At 45.1% G+C, this 19,165-nt stretch overlaps 2 protein-coding genes across 7 annotated transcripts in view; one reads left to right on the plus strand and one right to left on the minus strand.

The window, feature by feature from the left end:
- The window catches only part of LOC126101149 (1-acyl-sn-glycerol-3-phosphate acyltransferase gamma-like), a 71,040-nt gene extending 52,323 nt beyond the window's left edge, over window positions 1-18,717 (minus strand). The window contains exons 1-2 of one of the 2 annotated variants that reach the window (XM_049911841.1): window positions 18,586-18,717; window positions 17,421-17,629 (exon numbers count right to left, since the gene is read on the minus strand). In XM_049911841.1, the coding sequence (XP_049767798.1) occupies window positions 17,421-17,616 (196 nt within the window). In that variant the 5' untranslated portion in view covers window positions 17,617-17,629; window positions 18,586-18,717. Of the gene's footprint in view, window positions 1-17,420; window positions 17,630-18,143; window positions 18,297-18,585 lie in introns of those variants that run through there. The other variant, XM_049911842.1, reaches the window with a different exon arrangement.
- LOC126101145 (tyrosine--tRNA ligase, cytoplasmic) overlaps window positions 18,673-19,165 on the plus strand; it is a 113,508-nt gene continuing 113,015 nt past the window's right edge. The window contains exon 1 of one of the 5 annotated variants that reach the window (XM_049911837.1): window positions 18,673-18,803. The gene's annotated coding sequence lies outside the window, so the exon portion shown is untranslated. Of the gene's footprint in view, window positions 18,809-18,931; window positions 19,069-19,165 lie in introns of those variants that run through there. The other 4 variants (XM_049911834.1, XM_049911836.1, XM_049911838.1 and 1 more) reach the window with 4 other exon arrangements.

Here is a 19,165-nt window from a genome sequence, read left to right on the forward strand (position 1 = left end):
TATGTATAAAACTTCCAGATGCACTATTCCCTTATCTGCACACCGTCACAGCAATACTGTTAAAATTCTAGACAAGACAAAGTTTTGATCCCAGGAAACATACAGAAGCTAAGAATGTTATAAACTGAACAGTAGAAGCATCAGTTATTGAAACTAGTGCTGTAATGTCAGAAGAGTTAAATACTAATCAAAGAAATTTCCTGGATATTTATTTTTCTTAGGCACAAATATTTCCCACAGAATGTCTCATTACAACAAGAATGTTGTGGCAACAATTTCCAATATTGTTTAAGATACTGTCAATGCTATAGTTTGAGAAAAATGTACTGTAATGAATTACAGCATAATTCACAACAATTATCATTTGTATTGACAATGGTTCCACAGCTATTCATTGTAATTCTGTGAAAACTAACAGGTAACAGAATGTATCTCTTCAGTGATGCATATGCATATTTCCATTGACAGTAAGATAAACTTTCAGGTAGACTGCTATTAAATCAGCTGAAAGAACAGAAAATAAATAATTCTGGACACATATTTAGTACAAAATAATTAAAGTAATTATAGTATTTCTTATTGAGAGCTAGTGTTTCATAATTAAGAAACAGCAGGATTCCAGAGGTGATGTCCATCTGCTTGATAAACTTGGTTATGAAAACCATAGACCATTATTTAACAGCCCCTTATGCTATTTATCTACATGAAAACAGATTCTAATATTATTTATTCAGAAAAAAATAGTCCCGTGTGTTGTACAGACTACACCTTATGTGTCTGCTGGTACTGAAAGATAATCTGGAATCTATCTTATAATGTTGAATTCCGAATCACTACTCCCGTCATCTGAACAGCTCTGATTATTTACTATGTTTTCCTCATAGCTCTGATTTCAGACAAAAGGAAGTACGAGGTGTATTCAAGTTCCAAGGCCTCCAATTTTTTTTCTCTGGACTGGAAAGAGATAGAAACATGCGCATTGTTTTAAAATGAGGCCGAGTTCATTGTCAATACGTCCCAGAGATGGCAGCACCGTACGGCAGATGGAATTTTACCGCCAGCGGCGAGAATGAGAACTGTTTTAAATACTTAAAATGGCGACGTTTTCCTTACTTGAACAGCGTGCAATCATTCGTTTTCTGAATTTGTGTGGTGTGAAACCAATTGAAATTCATCGACAGTTGAAGGAGACATGTGGTGATGGAGTTATGGATATGTCAAAAGTGCGTTCTTGGGTGCATCAGTTTAATGAAGGCAGAACATCGTGTGACAACAAACCGAAACAACCTCGAGCTCGCACAAGCCGGTCTGACGACATGATCGAGAAAGTGGAGAGAACTGTTTTGGGGGATCACCTCCAGAGTTGGCATTTCTGTGGGTTGTGTGCACACAATCCTGCATGACGACCTGAAAATGCGAAAAGTGTCATCCAGGTGGGTGCCACGAATGCTGACGGACGACCACATGGCTGCCCGTGTGGCATGTTGCCAAGCAATATTGACGCGCAACGACAGCATGAATGGGACTCTCTTTTCGTCGGTTGTGACAATGGATGAGACGTGGATGCCATTTTTCAATCCAGAAACAAAGCGCCAGTCAGCTCAACGGAAGCACACAGATTCACCGCCACCAAAAAAATTTCGGGTAACTGCCAGTGCTGAAAAAATGATGGTGTCCATGTACTGGGACAGTGAGGGCGTAATCCTTGCCAAAGGGCACTACGGTAACAGGTGCATCCTACGAATGTTTTGAAGAACAAATTCCTTCCTGCACTGCAACAAAAACGTCCAGGAAGGGCTGCGCGTATGCTGTTTCATCAACACAACGCACCCGCACATCGAGCTAATGTTACGCAACAGTTTCTTCATGATAACAACTTTGAAGTGATTCCTCATGCTCCCTACTCACCTGACCTGGCTCCTAGTGACTTTTGGCTTTTTCCAACAATGAAATACACTCTCCGTGGCCGCACATTCACCTGCCGTGCTGCTATTGCCTCAGCGATTTTCCAGTGGCCAAAACAGACTCCTAAAGAAGCCTTCGCCGCTGCCATGGAAAATGTGTTGTGAAAAATGTGTACGTCTGCAGGGCGATTACGTTGAGACGCAACGCCAGTTTCATCGATTTCGGGTGAGTAGTTAATTAGAAAAAAAATCGGAGGCCTTAGAACTTGAATGCACCTCATATATGTTATGAGGGAATGCAGTATGTGACATGCATTCAATTCTCCTTTTAGATAAATGTTGAGTATCACTGTTTATAACATGACACTTTTTGTAGTCTTGTCAAACAACTCAGTGCAGACAGACTTCTGTTTGAAAATTATGATACAATGTTGCTTAATAAGATCTTATTTTACTGTATTTGTTGACAGCATATACACTCCGGGCGATAGACAGAAGTTCCAGCAGAGGATCTCAAGCCACATACCACCTGGGAGGAACAGTGGATTAACAAATTAACAAACCCCTCTATGGCCAGGGGAGGGGGGGGGGAGAGAATTTGTTACAGCAGATGATTAGGAAATAATCATATGGTGATTTCATATGTGAGGAAGAGTTAGTTTGTCAGAACTGGAATGCTAAGATCCTCAAGTGAGGAGACTGCCATTTGAGTTAGTCTGTGAGGTACCCTATAGTGTACTGGGTCCAATAATTTCAAAGCTGAAGATGCCACTGAGTGATAAACCTGGCAACTACAGTCCAGCCAGGACAAGACTAGGGCCCAGTAAGTACAGAGTAGAGTAACACAATATAGAGAGATGTAGGAGAGGAAGCAAATAGCATTAAGCATCTGCACATGGCTAGTCTTAAGGTGATGTATGCGGAGCTCCAAAGTCAGCTTTTTATCAAAGAGAAGTCCCAAAAATTGGGACTGCACAATGAGATCAAAGCACTGTGAGTCCAACCAGAATTCTGTGTAGTGGTGAACTACAAAGTGGGAGCAACACCAGGTGCAGAAATCATTGATATACTGTGACGAAGTAACTGTGAGTCCAATGGAGGCCACTAGCCTATTAATGACAATAATAAGGAGGAGAGTAAGAGTCAGCATGGATCCCTGAGGGATGCCGCTCTCTTGTCTCCACAGGGAGCTGAGTGACGTGTAAACTCTTAACCTGAAATGATGGGAGGAATAAAAACTGACGAGTAAAAGTGATAGGGAGCATCAAAATCCCCAATTGTTGAGGGGTAAGTAAAATGTGGTCATGTGCCTTAAGTAGGTCAAGAACGACTGCAATGAGATGTCCGTCTCTAGAAACAGCCTGTGAGACTGCTGTTTTGAAGCTAACCATATGGTAGGTCGTAGACTGCCCCTCCAATGGATTTTGTGTTTTTGCCTGGTTTAAGGATTAGGATGATGACACTATCTCTCTACTGCTAAAATTAATTATATCATTTATGGTTATAAATAGTAAAAGGTAGGAGGAGTCTTCAATATGTCTTTTATGCATTGGGAAGGTATCTAGGTAAGAAGAAGACATCAATACTGTCACAAAGTGGGTTGTGACATGTTCAGGAGAAACCACAATGGAGACCGAGAAAAGCTGTTGATCTTTGGTGCCCCACTATTCTATGGAGATTGACCTACACCTGGGCTACAGAGGCACATATTCGCAAAGAGGAGATATAGCACATCAAGCATCCTTCTTAATGTGTGGGTGAGTCTTTGCACGGAGATGCTTAAAAGTAATGATAGCAGTCTAACCACAACACAAGCCACTGGTGGATGGAGCTCAAAGAAAGGGTGACACCATTTTCAGTGGCATGGGTGACTGTGGCAGAGAGGTCTCTGACAACATTGTCAATACAATCTGATGAGAAGGAGATGAAAGAGAGAGCACAGGTATCCAACTGTGCACTGGCCTATTGAAGAGCCCAACTTGGCAATAGTCTATAGCCGATGACAAGATTGTAACTGGATCACTGGAAAATTAACACTGTAATGAAGACCGTCACATAGCAACCACCATAGCACCACATAGCAAAGTTATGAGACTGGGCTAAGAGGTCGTAACATCGACAGTTGAAAAGGTGCCACTGATGATTCTCAAGACAGACCAGAATGAATGTTTAATGTTGTGCTTTTTGAAACTTCCTGGTAGCTTAAAACTGTGTGTGACACCAGGACCCTAACATGGAACCTTGCCTTTCACAGGCAATACTCTTGCCAAATGAACTATATGGGTATAATTCGTGACCTGTTCTCACAGTTGCACTTCTGTCAATACATGCCAGTACAGCACTGCTCTCCTACTTCCCAAACTGCAGTCATTCTTCCAAGAATGCTAGTCCCACAAGGAATGCAAGAGAACTTCTGTGGAATTTTCCCCCAATTGCTTTACTTTAAGTATGTACATATTCTGGATTTGCCCTTCCGGAACTAACAAATAGAGATTGTCTTTTTCCTGCTAAGAATTTTTATGAGGGGCATTCAATAAGTAATGCAATATTTCTACTTCAGCTCCTACAGTCTTATTGGCTGATTGATTAATTGAGCCTTGCAATGCAAAGTTACACCCTGCCCCTGCTCCAGGAGTAAAGCAAAACCATATAACTGAAAATAAAAACCAATTTCATTGAACTGAAGAATAGTTAAACCACATGTGAATCATCTGGTGAGATGATTAAAGATAAGGATTCTGGAAGACTATACTTAGTATGAAGGGCTAAAAGAAGGGGATATTCCATCAATATATGGGTTACCGTCAGTATGGCTCCACAGCCACATTGTGTGGGTGGAGAGAGAGAGAGAGAGAGAAAGAGAGAGAGAGAGAGAGAGAGAGAGAGAGAGAGACTGATGCATAGGTGGCATAAGATAGTGGACTCTTTCCGAGAGCAGCGGAAGGAAGAGTGCCAAACTGCAGTAGTCTCCTTCATTTTGCAGAGTTTATTACGGAGAGCAGCAGCACACCAGATGTCATTCCACTGTTGAGCAAAGAAAGATTTGATGTGTATCTGCATATCTGTACCTGGAATCATGAAAGAGAATGGTGAAAGTATCTGCCTCTCTAGCCAAACAGTCAACCAGTTAATTCCCTCGGATGCCCACATGACTTGAGACCCACAGGAAGACAACAGAGCAGGTAGCATAGAGAAGGGCAGAGGGAAGATCATGGATAGCAGAGACCAAAGCAAGAGAGTAGCATTGATCTATAGCCTGCAAGCTACTCATTAAGTCAGTACATACTAAAACACTGTGGAGTGAGGCCTAAGAAAAAAATGGAGGACCCTGGTAACAGCTAGCAGCTCTGCTGTGAACACACTACATTAACCAGCAGTACATGGTGTTCCAGGCCAGTAGTAGATGTAAAAGCAAATCCCACCTTATTTATCATTTTGTAGCTATCAGTGGAGAAAATGGTAGCACCCTGGAACTCTTCAAGGACGGAACATACAAGATGCCGGAAGTGTCATAGGAGTGACAGAGACCTTAAGACCCTGGAATAGTTTGGTCCTGATCCATAGGTTGGTTGGATGGTTTGTTTGTTTAAAAGAGGGAGGGAGTCCAAACTTCTACGTCTTCGGTCCCTCGTTCCAGTTAAAATAATTCCACAAGGGTGGGAGTAAAACAATCTAGACATACAAAACACAACTGGAAGAAAGGAGAAAACCACAAAAATGACAGAAGGGCTACAAACACAGAAATGGACAAAATCGGACAAGAAAATCACAGAGAGACGCAAGAAACATATAGAAAATATCAAAACAAGAGAGCAGATTATCATGACTGGTTGACCCAGAGAATAAGAAGCAGAAGCCAGCCACTCTGCAACACATTAAAACCTCCATCCTAAAAGCACTAGGGTGGAGGACACTAAAACTTAGATCAAATAATAAAACCCACCCTCACGAATAAAATGCAAAACTAAAGCTGTTGTTGAGGCATTTTCGCCCAACGCCGAAGGTAGGGTGCTGGGAAAATTAAAAGTCTGCCGCACAGCGGCTAGAAGTGGACAGTCCAGCAAGAGATGGATGACCTTCACTTGTGAGCCACAGCCATATCAAGATGGATCCTCACGATGGAGAGGGTAACCATGCGTTAGCCACGTATGGCCAATGCGGAGCCGGCAGAGGACAACTGAATCCCTGCAAGAGGACCGCAAAGAAGACTTCCACACATTCATAGTCTCTTTAATGATGCACAGTTTGTTGTGCATACGGTTACGCCATTCCATCTCCCAAAGCTGAAAAATCCTGTGGCGTAAGACAGAATGCAAGTCAGTTTCAGAGATGCCCATCTCCAGAAGCAGTTTCCATGTAGCCTGTCTGGCCAGCCTGTCGGCAAGTTCATTTCCTGGGATTTCGACGTGTCCTGGGGTCCACAGAAACACCACTGAACAACGGGACTGTTCCAGGGTATAGATGGGACTCCTGAATGGATGCTACTAAAGGATGGTGAGGGTAGCACTGGTCGATAGCTTGTAGGCTGCTCAAGGTGTCAGTACATAAGAGAAATGACTCACTAGGGCATGAGTGGATGTGCTCAAGAGCACGAGATATGGCCGCCAGCTCTGCAGTGAAAACACTGCAGCCATCTGGCAAGGAGTGCTGTTCAATACGTCCTCCATGAACATACACAAAGCCTACACGACCATCAATCATCAAGCCTCAGTGTAAACCACTTCACGGTCCTGGTACATGTTGAGAATCAAGAGGAAGTGATAGCGGAGAGCCGTACGGTTAACAGAGTCCTTAGGGCCATGCGAAAGGTCCGGAAGAATCTGCAGCATACATGTACACCATGGAGGTGTACGTGAATGGACCTCAAGGAGAGATGGTAATGGGAAGGACTCCAGTTCAGACAGAAGGGACCGGACGTGAACTGCAATCATAAGTCATGACCTGGGGGCCGATGCAGGAGATGAACTGCCATGGTTAGGAAAAGGATGGAAAATCGATTGCACAGGAGAAACTACGAATGTGCACAACATAACTGGCAAGCAGTTGTGCATTCCTAACCTTCAATGGAGGGACTTCGGCCTCCACCAGGATACTGGTCACCGGACTCTTTCTAAAACCTCCCGCCGCTAGGCGAATGCCGCAGTGGTGCACTGGGTTGAGTAAACGCAACACAGAAGGCCTCACCGAAATGTAAACCATACTCCCCTAGTCAAGGTGGGATTCAACAAGGGCTCTGTAAAACTGCAGCAGCATAGAGCGATCTGCACCCCAGTTGATGTTGCTCAGGCAGCGGAGGGCATTGAAGTGCTGCCAGCACATCCACTTAAGCTGACGAAGGTGAGGTAGCCAAGTCAATCAGGTGTCGAAAAACAGTCCTAAGAATCGATATGTCTCCACTACAGTGAGTAGTGGAGCATCATTAAGGTTAAGTTCTGGTTCTGGATGAATGGTGTGATGCAGACAGAAATGCACGACACACAACTTCCCAGCGGAAAACTGAAAAGTGTGGGCTAGAGCTAATGACTACACCTCGTGAATGGCTCCATGTAGGCGCCGCTCAGCAACATCAGTACTGGAGGCGCAGCACGAAATGCAGAAGTCATCCACATACAGAGAAGATGAGACAGACAATCCCACAGCTGCTGCTAGACCGTTAATAGCCACTAAAACTAGACACACACTCAATATGGAGCCCTGTGGAACACCATTCTCCTGAATACGGGGGGAACTGTGGGAAGTGCCAACTTGGACACGGAAAGTACAGAGCAACAGGAAGTTTTGGATAAAAATCGGGAGCGGGCCCCAGAGACACCACTCATGCAGAGTAGCATGATGATGATGATGATGATGACGATGATGATGATGACAGGTCGTGTAGTATGCTCTATGGACGTCGAAAAAGACAGCAACCAGATGTTGGTGTCTGGAAAAGGCTGTCTGGATGGCAGACTCAAGGGGCACAAGATTATTGGTTGTAGAGCGACCATGGCGGAGGCCGCCCTGACATGGAGCCACTAGACCACGTGGCTCCAGGACCCAACACAACTGCCGACACGCCATACGTTCCAGCAGCTTACAGAGAAAGTTCGTGAGGATGATGGGCCAGTAGCTATCAACATCAAGCGGGTTTTGACCGGGTTTGAGCACCAGAATGATGGTGCTCTCCCGCTATTGTGATGGAAAGACACCATCGCACCAGTTCCTGTTGAAGATGACGAGGAGATGTCACTTGTAGTCAGATGAGAGATGTTTAATCATCTGACTGTGGATCCGATCCAGGCCAGGAGCTATCTCAGGGCAATGTGCAAGGGCACGGAGGAACTCCCACTCTGTAAATGGGACATTATAAGGTTCACTGTGGCGCGTAGTGAACAAGTGGACTTTCCTCTCCATCTGCCGTTTGAGGGTGCAAAAGGATGGGGGTGGGGGGGGGTAGTATTTTTCAACACAGAGGCTCAAGCATAGTGCTCAGCAACGTGCTCGACAATCGCATTTGTGTTAGATAACAAGCCATTGATGTTAATACGAGGGACACCTGTTGGGGTGAGATACCCACAAAGACGTCTGATCTTCGTCCAGACTTGGCAAGGTGACATATGGCACCCAATGGTCGACACGTACCTCTCCCAACACTCCTGTTCCTGACATTTTATAAGCCTGCGAACGCAGGCACGGAGCCACTTAAAGACTGTGAGCTGCTCTAGGGAAGGGTGCCACTTATGATGTAGAGCTTGCCGACACTCTTTAATTGCCTCAGGGACTTCCGGCGACCACCAAGGGACTGTCTTTTGCTGGGGGCACCCTCTAGAACGAGGGATCGTATTTTCTGCCGCAGAAACGATCATTGTAGTGACCTGCTCAACAACAACATTGATGGCACCATGTGGGGGAGATTCAGTGGTGACATCAGAGGCGAAGGCTTCCCAGTCTGCCTTGTTTAAAGCCCATCTGGGTAGGCGTCTGTGGGCATAACACCAGGGTAATGACAGGCAGATGGGGAAGTGGTCACTATCACACAAGTCACCAAGTGCTCACCTGGACTGCAAACCGAGAGATCAATGGCCGAATATGTGACATGTGCCACACTGAAGTAAGTAGGGGCACCTGTATTTAAGAGGCAGAGGTGGGGGTACTGCCCTACCTAGAGAGAGATATACGTTACAGACGGTTATTTCCTGTGTTGTCCTTATCCTGACAGCCACAGCTTCAAAAGGGGTTTGAAGGGGGCACAGGTTCACTACATACTGAGTTCAGGACATAGATGCAAACGCCACCTGACATTATACTTTAGTCACTATGGTTCCTGTAATATGTTTTACAGGTGCGGAGGGCAGGGGGTCCGCATTGCCGGGAACCAGGTTTCCTGAATGGCAATGCAGAAAGCCGGTGTAAAACTTAATAGCTGCCGTAGCTCAGCCAGGTGGTGGATAAAACCTCCGCAATTCCACTGTCGTCCGTACTTTCCGTGTCCAAGTTGGCGCTTCCCACAGTTCCCCAAATTCAGGAGAATGGTGTTCCGCAGGGCTCCGTATTGAGTGTCATGAGACTGGGAAGGCATGAAACACTCAATGAGGCAGTCTAAGCCTCAGGGTCACCTGCTGCCACCAGATGAGTACCTGTGTGATTGACATCCATTGTGTCCGAGGGACCAGCGAGATCTAGGTCCTCAGTGGACGCCAGAATCTCCACTTCATCCTCGGACACAGAGCTTGTAGGTGATGGTGGTGTGGGTGCCACTGCAGTGCCCTGGCTCTTGGGGGTCTTTTTCTTTTTAGGTTTCTCTCGCTGATCCTTAGGTTTGTCCGGCTGGGCGGGCTTCACTGATTCAGTCTGAGGGACTGAGGAGGACTGCGAAGCCCTACAAGTAGCTATCTGTGGTTGCGTCAGCCACTGGTGTGTGTCTGTGTTGCCACTGGTAGGAACCTGGGAAGGGAGTGACACAAGGGACCCTTCCTGGCAAGAGGAGCTGAAGAAGACTTCCACTTCTCCGGCTGAGAAATGGGGACTGACATCCCCAATGGTTGGGGGTGGGGGGTGGGGGGGGGGGTTGCTCCTCAAGTAGGTTGTGCAGTAGCAACAGGGAGGGAAGTGCCCCCCACCATCAAGGGGGCAGGTGGAGTCTGACGTGTCTGAGAGCCAACTGTCACAGAACTGTTGTCATAGCACAGCTTAGGTTGACGCCATATGCACAGGATGTAGTCTCTCATATTTCTCATATTTTCTCTTAGCCTCAGTGTAGTTCAGTCAGTCCAGGGTCTTGTATTCCATTATTTCTCTTTCTTTTTGGAACATCCAACAGTCTGGTGAGCAAGGCGAATGGTGCTCTCTGCAGCTGACACAGATGGAAGGCGGGGCACAGGGAGGATAGGGATGTGAAGGATGTCCACAATCCCGACAGGTGAAGCTGGAAGTACAGCGAAAAGACATGGCCAAACTTCTAGCACTTAAAGCACCACATCGGGTGAGGGATATATGGCTTTATGTGACAGCAGCAAACCATTACCTTGACCTCGGGTAATGCGTCACTCTCGAAGGCCAAGATGAGGAGACCGGTGGCAACCTGATTATCCCTCGGACCCCGTTGTGGGAGGGGACTAGCTACTGTGCTGGATATCAGGTGCAAATGAGCTAAGAAGTCCATTACTGCAGACAGCGCAGAAAGCGATACTGCACAGAGGATGGAGCAAAACGCGCCCAGGAGGGTGACCTCGCCCAACAGCCGGAGAATGAGCAGAAGTGCAGATCCACATCGGCGAAGGACGTGAGAGGTCTCAGCACATGATGGACACTATGCACCATGTAAGGTGCCCTTGCCCTATTGGCTTGCTCTTCAGGAAAATTTTGAAAAATTGAGATCAAACCATACGGGGGTTCATCACATAAAGGCCGAAACATGTGAGACTCCTTTTAGTCGCCTTTTACAACAGGCAGGGATACCTCTGGCCTATTCTAACCCCTGGACTTGCAGGGAGGGGGGGGGAGGGGAGGGGGGTCTTGATCCATGGTCAAGGTACCATCCAAGGAGGGGTGCAGGAGGAAATACATGAGGCACATTCCAGTGTGAGTGGAGATTGAGATCCTGACAGGGGGAAGTGAGGTGCATTCCGACTGGCAATCCCACCCTTGGTAACAAAAAGGATGGGATACACGGGATGGTTAGGGGATCATTGAACGGCTACTGCATAAGAAACCAGGAGTTGGCTCCATCGTATTTGTAGAGGTGGAATCCCCGCTTCTGCAACGAGACTGTCGACAGGACTAGTGCAAAAGGCACAGATAGCCAGATGCACCCCATATTAATGAACAGGGTCCAATAGTTTCGAAGTGGAAGGAGCTGCTGAGCCATAAACCGGACAACCATAATCTATGTGGACAAAACCAGAGAGCAATAAAAATGAAAAAGAGTAGCATGGTCTGCACCCCAAGATGTGTGGGCCAGGGGGCGGAGAGATCAAGCTTCTGCATGGAGGTAGTCTTCAATTGGTGAATATAGGCAGCCACGTCAGCTTTTTATCAAAATTAAGGCCCAAGAAATAGGACTTTACTACAAACACTGGTCCCCTAAATATAGTTCTGGATTGGGATGTACTATGGGTTGATAGCAAAAATGTGTTTTGGAAGGAAAAAACTGGAGGCTAGGGGAGAGGGGCTAGGGGAGAGGGTCCATTCAGAGGCCTGTCAGATAGTGCCTTAGAGCTGGCGTTCAACAGATGCTACTGAGTGGGGGCAGCACCAAATGCAAAAATCAGCATACAACACTGGGGTACCCATAGGCGCAACAGAGGTCACAAGCCCATTGACAGCGATGAGGAAGAGCATGACACTGAACACAGAACCTTGGGGGATACTGTTCTCCTGGACCCAAGGGGCACTGAGTGAAGTGCCAATGCGAACACAGAGGAGTCAGTGAAATAAAAACTCATGGATAAAAATCTGGAGGGGGAAACTAAAGCCCATCATGGTGGGTAACTAAAATGTGATGGCTCCAAGCCATGTCATATGCCTTATGTAGGTCAAAGAAAAAGCCTGTTGGATTGCTGTTTCCGATCTGAGTAAATGGTCAGTTGTAGAGCATCCTTACTGGAAGTCACACTGATACAGGTACAAAAGGCCCCAAGATTCGAGCACCCACCATAACTGGAAACTAACTATTGTATCGAGCAGTTTACAAAGTACTTTTGTCAGGCTAATCGGGCGGTAGCTGTCGAGAGATGTTGCATTTTTACTGGGCTTAAGGACGAGGATAACTATGCTGTCTTGTGAGGGGAATGTACCTGTGAGCCAAATGCGGTTGAAGACCAGAGGAGATGTTGCCTCTGAGTAGCATCCAAGTGTTGGGTTATATGTTTGTGGATGGAATCCACACATGGGGCTGTCATGTGAGGAAATAAAGAGCCAGCAAGAATTCCCATTCACTGAAGGGTTCATTGTAGAATTTGGCTTGGTGGGGGTTGAAACAGAGGAGGGTTTGTTCAACTCGTTCTTTTTGCCAGAGAAAGGTAGCAGGATTGAAAGAGGATGCCAATGATGTCACAAAGTGTGTCAAAAGACGTTCTGCAAGGACTAATGAATCAGTACACAGAGCACCATGTACGATCAGACCCCGGGGCACTTGACTGCCGCTGAGAGCCCAGAAGGCTTTGACAAAACATGCAATGAAGAGGCATACATCTCCAGGGAGGAAACATAGCGCTCCCAGCATTCCTTTTTACTCTGGTTAATAAGGTAACGGTCCTTAGCATGGTGACACTTAAAAATGTCAAGGCTGGTCTCTGAAGGGTGTCGTTTAATCATTGCAGTGCCCATCGGCAGTCCTGGGTGGCGAGTGCTTTGTCCTCGGTCCACAATGGTACTGATCAATGATGAGGGAGACCTATGGCTAGGGGGATAGAATTGTCAGTGGCATGAAGAAGAATGGTAGAGACTTCTTGCATGACTGCATCAATGGAATCCGAGGGAGAGGTGTCATAGTGCACAGCAGATGTATATCAAGACCAACTGGCCCTGCGAAATGTCCAACGTGGTGACCTGGTGATGGCAGGGGAATGATAGAATCTCCAGAAAGTAGTCACTGTCACAAAGATTGTCATGAGGTGACCAACATAGGGAAATCACAAGAACAGGGGAGGAGACTGTGAGATTGATAGCAGAAAAAGAGCCATCAGCAGCACCAAAGTGAGTAGGGGAATTTTCACTGAGGAGATACAAATCAAAGTCTAAGCTGGTCAATAAGAACACCCTTACCCATCAAAGTGGCACTCCCCCACAGGGTGAGGTGTGCACTGAAGACCCGAAGTAGGAGGTACGGGAGTGGGAGTTGCTGTATTAAGTCAGGCAGGTCAACAGAAGGAAGTAGCCTACTGGGAGGGAGGTAGACATTGCAAATGATGATTGCTGGGGTCATTCGCACTCTTAGTGCTATTGCTTCCAGGTTGATATGAAAGGGTATCCAGTCACTAATGACATCTGTGCGAACCAAAGTGCAGACCCCTCCAGATGATGGCCTGGGGCTGGCAAGGTTCCCACAGAATGCCCGATAACCACGAAACATTGGCGAGTGGTTGTCATAGAATGCGTTTCTTGTAGAGCAAGACTGAATGCAGAATACGAGCAAACAAGTTGTTGTACTTCCGATAGGTGATTGTAGTATCCATTGCAATTCCACTGGATTATCGTGTGTCTAGAGTGCAGGATAGACATATAGAAGCTGAGGGGAGGTCATGTCACCAGGCCAGTGGTCATCACTGCTGAGAATGGGGTGGCATATATAGAAACTGGGTCTGATTCAGGATGCTTTCTCTGGCTGAGGAGGAGGAGGAGGAGGAGGAGGAGGAGGAGGAGTCTTTCCTTCAAGGAAAGGGACAGGAGGGGAAGGGAGGAAAGGGAGGAAAGTGAAGAGGACAAGATGGCAATGAGGAGGAGGGGGGGGGGGGGGAGGGGAAGATGGAACTGAGGCAAAGGTAGAGGAGAGGTGCACAGAGTGAGGTCTGTCAAACTTCTTCTGGGCCTCAAAGTAGCTGAGACAGTCAAGGATCTTTATTTTCTAAAGTCTTTTTTTTTCTTTCTATACACTGAACACTCAGGTGAGTGAGGAGAATGGAGACCAGAGCACTTCATACAGTCAGGCGGTGAGGTGCTAGAGTTCCCCACATGAAGAGTCACCAAAGATTGGAGTGGCATTGCATCCCAAGAACATGTGGCAGAACTAGAAGCAACACTTGGAAGGTGGAATGTATGGTTTGACTTCACATCCATGAACCATTACCTTGACCTTCTCAGGCAGGGTATCCCCCCTCACATGCCAGGATGAAAGTGCCAGTGTCTACAGGATGGTCCTTAGGGTATCACTGGATGTGCCAGATGAAATGAATGCCACATCATTCCAGATTAGCCCTAAGTTCATCATCGGACTAGAGGAGCAGGTCCCTATAGGAAATTACACCCTATGTCATATTGAGTGACCTGCGAGCATTGATATTCTCTGGGACGTCTCCTAAAGAGTCACAGGTGCAAAGAGAGGCCGACTGACTGGCAGAAGTTGTCTTGATAATGAGGGAGCCACGTCTCATCTTGCTCAATGACTCAACTTCACCAAACTTCTCATCAACGTGTTCCAGAAAGAATAGGGGTTTGGCGGTGGCAGAAGTCTCCCTGACAGTCCAGGTACAGACCAGGAACCACAAAAAGGGTTTTGCCCCATGCTGGCGAACCTGGCCCTCCTCCCAGGAGGTAACCAAGGAAGGCAAGGCTGGGAAGGCAGAAAAATGAATTGAGACAGAATGATTTCTAGGGCGAGACACGGCCACAGAAGAGTGACCAGACAATTTAAAACTCACTCTGAACAAGGGCTCTCACCTCATGGATGCCACCCAGCCACAGCAACTGCTGCCTGCCAGTAAAGCCATTGCTGGGAGTTCCGACGCTCCGAAAAGATGGCTGGTTGACTTGGGGGAGGTGACCGAGATCTTCGGTCCCATCGGATTAGGAATGGATAGGGAAGGAAGTCAGCCATGCCCTTCAAACGAACCATCTCGGAATTTGCCTTAAGTGATTTAGGGAAATCACAGAAAACCTAAATCACAATGGCCAAACAAGGGTTACCGTTGTCGTCCCAAATGCAAATTTAGTGTGCTAACTACTGCACCACCTTGCTCGGTGAAAAGATGGGCACCCACTCCTGGGCTTGCATGAGATGTTCACAGCACAGGTACCAACATTGTACATAAATAAGAACATCAAAAGAGGCAAAGGGAGGGGCAAAAAGGGAAAATAAGGACAGGGAAGGAGAAGGAAGGGGACAGTAAACGACCCCGGAAAAGAAGAAAGACTCCAATAACTCAGGGACCTGTGTACGCCACACATGGACCCCTAAAAGGGCTGTGAGGCCCCCCTGGGGGACCCCTATAGTTTCATGAAGTTCCAATAGGCCGCAGTGCTATACACAGCCTTCAAAACGGCTTCTGCAATGGAAGTGCATTCCAAGCAGGGAACTGCCATAGAGTTTCCTTGAGGAGAAAACTAGAGCATCACAGATCTTCATAGGCACTTGGAGAATGTCTACAAAGACTTGGCAGTGAAAAAAGCACAGCGAGTCATTGGGTGATGCGCCTGTCATCACCATAAGTAGGTCACGTGACCTCTCCGATCTCCTGCATGCCGGCCAGCCACAAACAGCTGCGACTCATGCAATGTTGGTATGGACACATTCATTCGATGTGGCAATGGATCACAAACACCTCACTGCTCAACTGGACGTTTCTGTTGGTAGTGTTGACACACTCATCCACCAGTTGGGGTACTCAAAAGGTGTGTGCCTGATATATTTTTCGCCGCCTAGCAGCAGCCAATAAACAGCAATGAAGGACCATCTGTATGGAACTGCTTGCGTGTTATGAGGCTGATTGTGACAATTTTTTGTCGATCATCACATGCAATGGACACAGGTTCATCACTTCGAATTGGAAACAAAACAGCTATCCATGGAGTGGCATCACACCATCTCTCCTACAAAGAAAATGTTCAAAACTGCACCCTCTGCCGGTGAAGCCATGGCAATGGTCATCTGGGACTCTGACAGGGATATTCTACCTCATGATGGAAAAACCTCATGATGGAAAAATCAATTCTGAAGTATACTGTACCACCCTCAGTAAACTGAAGAAATGACTGCAGTGTGTTTGCGCCACAAAAATGCAAACAAACTTCTTCTTCTCCATGATAACACAGTGCCTCACACAAATCTGCACACTGGAGAAAACTTCACAAAACTTCATTGGACTGTTCTTCCTCATCCATCCGACAGTCCCGCTATTTCATCTTCCGATTTCCATCTGTTTGGCCCAATGAAGAATGCACTCCACAGGAAGCAGTTGTGGGTGATGGGAGGGTATTGTTGCAGCAAGATGTCTGCTCTGACGTCAACCAGTATAGTGGTACCTTGTGGGCATATAGGCCCTCCCAGTAAGGTAGGGTAAGACCATCACAGTGAGCAGAGATTATGTTGGTTTTGTAGCCACAAGAATGGAGGACAATATGGAGTATTGGAATTACAAATAAAACCAACCTGCTTTGAGAAAAAAAGTGTTGTATTACTTATTGATCACCTCATAATTCAACACTGCTCACTTTTTGCTAATATTCGGTTGTCAACTTCACTACATTACTCATAAGTGCTTTACTCACTACTTCTACCAATCTGAATCTATTCTTATGTTTATACTCCCAATTCCTCCTTTCTTACTTCAGGTTCATATGTTTTGCACAATGTCATTGCATTTTAACCAGTCATGCTTTTGAGTATTACTAACATATGTCTGTGGAACCTCTTTTGAAAAGTGAGTGCTGCTCTCCCACTTAGGCCAAAGGCCCAAGTTAGATTGGAATGTGACAATCTGGTTGTAAACCGGTAGAACCACCAAATCTCGACACAAAAATTAAATTTTTATAACAGATTGATGTGTAGTGTAGTCCAAGATTTAATGTTTGTCACTGCAGTAACCTACCTTTATATCTTATTTCCGATTTTACCAAAAATTCAAATTTTATCCCAACATGTAATTAGTTTTGGCGTTTAATGGTTTAAATGAAACAGTAACCCATGCATATGAGATTGATAAAAACCATAAATAGTATGCAAAATATTGTTTTACAGTAGGTACATGTAAATAATGAGTCAGAGCAAAATTTAGCCAATCAATTTTGATGCTTCACAAACATAGGTTAATCGCAATTTTTCAATAAATGGAACTATTAGTCCCTAATGTTATATGCTACTGGGTTTCAAATTGTTTCATGTGTATCTGGAAATGCCAAAAAGTTAATGTAACAAATATTTACAGAAAGTAAAATGACTAATATCGTTTTATGATTATACAACAAATGTTGAAATCAAATTGAAAATTCAGTACATCGGCTGGTTTGATAACCGGTTTGTCATCTTATGGCAAAGTTTGACTTACTATAGTTTAAGTTAACAACAATGCTGTGGTAAAAAAAGATAAAATGCTGAATACTTACGGCAATAAAGTGAATATGCCACATAATAGTTCAGTTTGCGAAAATAATATTTGCTGAAAGGGCGGACTCCAAAATACAGTATCAACTGAGCCAAATTAACTACCAGCCCCGATACCAGAAATGTTATGACAAGAAGTAAATGTGAAACTGGTGAGGCTTTAATTTTTGAAACCAAACTATAGAGGAGTGAGCCCATCGCTGGTGACTACCTGGAAAAAGAGAGATTTGTTTTTCACTGTCATACAGATTAACAAACAATGGCAAATCAGAGTAAAAGATAATCCTTTGAAGAGGAGTAATTCTATTAAAATGCCCTGCACGCCCACCCTTGTCTTTAAAACAACCCAACTAATACATTTAACAATCTTCCGGAAGCCAGATAATCACATTACAAACAAGTACAACGTGAGGTGAAATCACAAAGACTAACTGCAAGTAGCGGTGGGGAAATTTAAATATGTCATCATCATATGGGAATCACTAGACATATTCTTCCTTGTAAAATCACAAGTATTAGAGAAGAAAAGGGCAAGATACATTGTTCGTGGGCTACAAAGCACTACAGTATTGTGAAAAACTGTGACAGTATATTAGAGATAAGAAGAACATGTTATCTAAATTATTAGACTGTAAGGTGAAATGTTGGAGCAGCATTATTCGTAAGGAATTACTGAAATTGGGACAATTGTAAATGATTGGGAACAATCACAAAACGTCACATACCCCAATTTACATTCCCTAATAAAACCGAGATTGCGTCTCGATTTATGAATTAACACGAATACTTATGTACGACCTAATACCGAAAGTAAGCTGTACGAGGAATACTGCGCACTGAATTCTCTGCAAATTTACAGGGTCTAAAAGTCAATGCTATCTAATCAAGCGCTTCAGTAACCGTCGCACTTTGGACTCTCACATCAACTCCGCTCTTAGCCATTCAAGCTTATAGCTTTTCGCGTTACCTGTTGCTCTAAATGCATAACTGATGGTATCAATGAATTCCGAAAAACAGGTAAAGCGCCCCTCTGCAGAATCTGAACGGAGTCTAGTGAAAGATCAATTACAACATTTCTCGTAAAACGTCATGGTATCACAAAAAAAGTGTAAAGTAACTTATCGTATGGTATTTGTACAGAAGTCAGAATTACGGGATATAACATACTTGCTCACTTAAAACCACACTACCGCCGCTTCTTCAGAACTGCTTACTCAGTTTACAAGACTCACGTATCCCACAAGACCCACAACATGCAAATGAAGTAAACACCAGGCCTCACAGTGTTACCACCTTCCGTCACACCGTTCTTGGAAACAAAACAGATTCGCATACTGTTGGAGGAAGCACGTGTATTAGTTTCCGAAAGGGAAACATAAAAAGTGGTAAGGTAAATGAAAATGAATAATGCATCGAAATTACTTTTGTATTGATTGAGTACTATGTGCAGAAACTGTAACTTCGTTAGAAAGCTACCCTTGAAGAGTAACCTGTACAAAACATCTGTTACAAGGGCTGCGTTGCCAGTGGATCATATGAGTTACCGCAGCTTTTAATCTAAATTCAGTAGATAAATTAGTTGAAGCTACCTCCGTCTACCTCATAGATACTATTAGCTTTTAACGGACACCCATTTAGAACGTTTTCAATGTATGTGTATAACATTTATATCGTGTAGCATGCTGTATAAAGCACTTGTCAGTGTAGGGTATTAAACTAAACTGTGCTTCATTTTTGTCTCTTCCAG

Source organism: Schistocerca cancellata, chromosome 9 (assembly GCF_023864275.1).
Source record: "Schistocerca cancellata isolate TAMUIC-IGC-003103 chromosome 9, iqSchCanc2.1, whole genome shotgun sequence".
In the NCBI taxonomy this organism is placed as follows: domain Eukaryota; kingdom Metazoa; phylum Arthropoda; class Insecta; order Orthoptera; family Acrididae; genus Schistocerca; species Schistocerca cancellata.